This window comes from Acanthisitta chloris, unplaced genomic scaffold, assembly GCF_000695815.1.
Source record: "Acanthisitta chloris isolate BGI_N310 unplaced genomic scaffold, ASM69581v1 scaffold27198, whole genome shotgun sequence".
Lineage (NCBI taxonomy): Eukaryota > Metazoa > Chordata > Aves > Passeriformes > Acanthisittidae > Acanthisitta > Acanthisitta chloris.
In genome coordinates, this window is record NW_008687948.1 from 1,536 (window position 1) to 5,355 (window position 3,820).

At 62.6% G+C, this 3,820-nt stretch overlaps 1 protein-coding gene across 1 annotated transcript in view; it reads right to left on the reverse strand.

Annotated features, from left to right (window-relative positions):
* LOC103808081 (solute carrier family 12 member 5-like) overlaps positions 1-3,603 on the reverse strand; it is a gene marked incomplete at its 5' end in the record, with an annotated part of 5,050 nt that extends 1,447 nt beyond the window's left edge. Inside the window, 11 exon segments of the mRNA XM_009080845.1 lie at positions 343-530; positions 610-732; positions 919-1,026; positions 1,228-1,359; positions 1,447-1,616; positions 1,696-1,891; positions 2,801-2,969; positions 3,058-3,162; positions 3,307-3,327; positions 3,329-3,421; positions 3,505-3,603. Coding sequence (XP_009079093.1) covers positions 343-530; positions 610-732; positions 919-1,026; positions 1,228-1,359; positions 1,447-1,616; positions 1,696-1,891; positions 2,801-2,969; positions 3,058-3,162; positions 3,307-3,327; positions 3,329-3,421; positions 3,505-3,603 — 1,404 coding nt within the window.
* Between the last annotated feature and the right edge of the window lie 217 nt (positions 3,604-3,820).

Genomic DNA, 3,820 nt, shown 5'->3' on the forward strand with positions numbered 1-3,820 from the left:
TCCCACTCCCTGCCAGGAGCAGGATGAGGCCAGGAGAAAGACAAAGAGAGGGAGGGAGAGAGAGAGAGAGAGAGAGAGAGAAGAGGCGAATGATGAGTGTGCACCCCAAGTTCCCACGGTGCACCCCATCCCTTACCAGCACAGTTCTGCACAGGGACCCCTCCCCACCCAGCCCTTCTGCAGAGGTGTGCTCAGGGCACCCAGGCTGCCCACCCCCTCCTCAGGGCAAGGACCAAGCTGGTGCTGCTGTGGCCTGGCCTGCACCCGCCTGGCCAGGGCAGGCAGGAACAGCCAGGGACACAGAGCATAGGTGAGACAGGGTGGCAGCAAGAGGGGCCATACGGCTTCATGTTGAAGAAGTCCTTGATGCCCTCAGGGCTGACAGGGCTCTTGCTCTTGTTCTTCTCAGCAACAGACTTCTCCTTGGTCCAGGTGAGATGCACCTTCTCAGGGGCTGCCTCCACCTCATCACCAGGGGACTGGGAGCTGCTGGAGAAGGTGGTGGCGTTCTTGTCATGGATTAGCTGGACCTGCAGGGAGGAGAGGGGCACGGTGGGCAGGGGGTAGGGCCAGCCACCTGCCTGACCCTGTCTCAGTGCAGCTCCTCACCTCCTCCTCTGGCTTCTCCTCGCCATCACCAGCTGGCTCCTCAGGGACGTCCAGGCGCAGGCGCGTGTTGGCTGGGTTCTTGCGCCGGATGGAGCCACGGGACTCATCTGTGATGCTCTGGATCTGTGTGGGACAGGGTCAGCCAGGGGAGTAGGGCAGAAGAGGGCTTGATCAGACAGGGCCCAGCCTGAAGCCCAGCCTGAAGCCCAGCTCTCCAGCAGGACAAGTGCACAGAGCTGTGGGACAGCCACTTCAGCAGCAGAGCCACCACAGGAGTCAGAGCCCACCCAGCCTGTCCTGCAGTCTCACCTCCCGCTCCCGCTCATTCTTGGTGAGGTGCATTTGCTTGAGGATCTGGGAACGCTGCTCCATCACCAGTGTCTTCTCATAGGTGTAGGCAGAGATGTCACTTTCATGCTGTGGGGGGAACAGGAGAAATGTGGGTCAGGGTGAGCTGCACCGACTGCTCCCAGGGTGGTCCAGCATGTCCCCATGGTGCTTCATCCTCCCATGCTGCTGTGTCCCAATGTGGTGCTGTGAGTCCCTGTGGCAGAGTCTGTCTGGCTCTCCTGTGCCCATCATCCCTGACTGCAGCACATGCCCCATCCCAGAACTCACCATCTCCACCACCTCCACCTCTGCGGTAATGCGCAGGTGGTACAAGAACATGGTCAGGTCCTTCTTCATCTGGATGCTGTTGTCATCCATCTGTGCCACCGTGAAGATGCGCATCTTGCACTTGCGCCAGACCTGCAAGGGAGGGAGGAGGCATGGGCATGGCTTGATGGGGTTAGCCACAGCCACAGCCTTGGCCCTGCACCACGGGGCTCAGCCTACCTTGTGCTGCCGCAGGAGGAAGGGCAGCAGCATCAGCATTCCCCCATCATGGACAATCCACCAGACATCGATGTGGCCCTCTGAGAACCTCTCCTGGTTGCCCGGGAACATGGCAACGTTCTTGGCCACCAGCAAGGCCAGGTGCCCAGCCGTGGTCTCTCGCACCAGCTCTGGGAGGGGAAGGACCATGTCAGCCAGGGCAGCTCGCAGAACCCCAGCCCGGCAGTGCCCACCCTCTGCAGTGCCTACCGATGAAGTTCCTCCAGGTCTGGTGGTCCTCCTTCTGGCGCCAGCTGCGGGGCCAGCCCACCAGCACTGTGTTGTGCTGCAGCCCCCCCAGCCCACTGGACTGGATCAGGTGGGACATGCCATCTCGCAGGTTGGAGGAGATCACCACCTGGCAAAAGCCCTTCACCTTCTCTGCTTCCATCAGGCGGCGGATGGACTGCGAGGGAGAGGGAGGTCAGAGAACCCAGGGCCCGGGGGCAGGCATGGGCCACAGGCACTGCGGCCACCAGCCCCAGCAGTGGCACCTGGACAGGTGAGGTGGAGAGTGTGGTATACAGGGTGTGGGATACAGGGTGCAGACTGCGGGGTACAAGAAACAGAGCATGGGGTGGAGGGTGCAGGATGTGTGTGGGGTGCAGGCTGTGGGGTGCAGGGTGCAAGCTGTGGGGTGCAGGTCCCCGTGTCTCCGTACCCAACAGCGGCCAGTGGGCCAGGGGGGTGATGCCCAGCGGTGCACAGAGCTGGCACGCGGCTCTGCGCCGTGCAGAGCAGAGGGTGTCCCTGTGCCAGAGCTCTGACGGGCGGTGGAGCAGCAATTAGAGTTATTTACTCAGAGAAATTATAACATGTCTGCATGGGAGAGAAACTGTTTGCTTCCGAGGGCTTAATCTCATTAATGTGCCACCCGGCGGGTGTGGGGGGTGGGGAGGGCTCTGGCTCTGGCAGGGAAAAGCTCCTGTCTCCCACCCTGCCTGGTACCAGGGCCACGGAGACTCTGGGGAGGGTTGAGGCTGTGGGGTCTGCTCAGCACAGCAGCCCCTGGCTGGGCACTGTGCCGTGCTGTGCTGTGCCACGCTGTGCCAAGCCCTGCAGCAGCTGGCCAAGACTGGGACCAGTGCCTGGCTGATGCCAGTGTCTTGGTGGGTCAGAAGGGTCCAGAAATCCCTGTGGCGCTCCGGGCACCAGTGAAGCAGGGAGTCCCCAGGCTCTGCCTGGTGTCACTCCAAGGCTCTCCAGGGCATCTGAGGCCACCAGTCCTGGCCACAGAGCAGGAACAGCCCTGGGCACCTGTGGACCATGGGCACCTGCTGCTGAGAGAGCCAGTCCCAGTGCAGGCAGTTCTCACCTCCTCTGCCCTCTGTGCCTGTGGGTGGTTGTCCAGGAAAGTCCCTTCCAGCACAGAGGCCACGATGGTGAGGCCCTTCCCAGCCTTGAGCTGCGATGTGAAGGACAGGAGCTGTGGATGCACCACATTCTGCTCCTGATCTCCACGGACCAGGACCAGCAGCTGCGGCCTGAAAGGAGGGTCATGCAGTCAGTGCCTGCACCCAGTTGGTCCCTGCCCCAGCACACCCAGATCCCCATCCCCTCACCCAGACTCACCTCCAGTTCTTGGTGTGGGGGGGGCCCTCCTCCAGCCGCAGCAGGGCATAGCGGGCCGCGCTCAGGGACAGCCCCCGGATCCCATCGCCCCACTCCTTCTCCGCCCTGCGGGAACCAGCAGCATGTAAGGGATCACCATGGCTCTAGCCACAGAGCACCACGCTGGCACCCCAGAGCATCCCGGGACGAGCTGAGCAGCCCATGTCAAGGGGGGCTGGCCAGAGTCTGCAGTGCCACAACCACCCTTACCCGCGGTACTCAATGTATTTGAAGGCCAGCAATCAGCATGGCCACCAGCGCGTAGTACCAGGAGCAGATGAACATCAATGCCAGGCAGAGGCTCATGCCCAGGAAGGACAAGGTCCTGCAGAAAGCACAGCACCATCAGCACGCCCTGGGGTCCCCAGCCTGGGGGGTCCCCGTCCCACCCCATCCACCCTGGCTCACCAGTGGTAGTAGCGGAAGCGCGGCCGCCAGTTGGGTGTCCGCAGCAGTGTCTGCACCGCACATGCCAGGTTAACGAACATGTAGCACATGAGGAAGAACCTGCAGGTGAGAGCACAGAGCTAAGTGGGTGCACTGTGAGGGACTGGGGCCGCAGCCAGGCCCTCTGCACCTCCCGGTCCTGGGATGGCCAGTGCTGGAGTGGGCCCTGCTGATGGACACGGGAGTGGGGCCGTGGAGCAGCAGGCCCCAACACTGGCCGGGAAGGAGATCTGGAGTCCCCCTTCTTCCCAGACAGGGGCCAGGGCAGCAGGTGCAT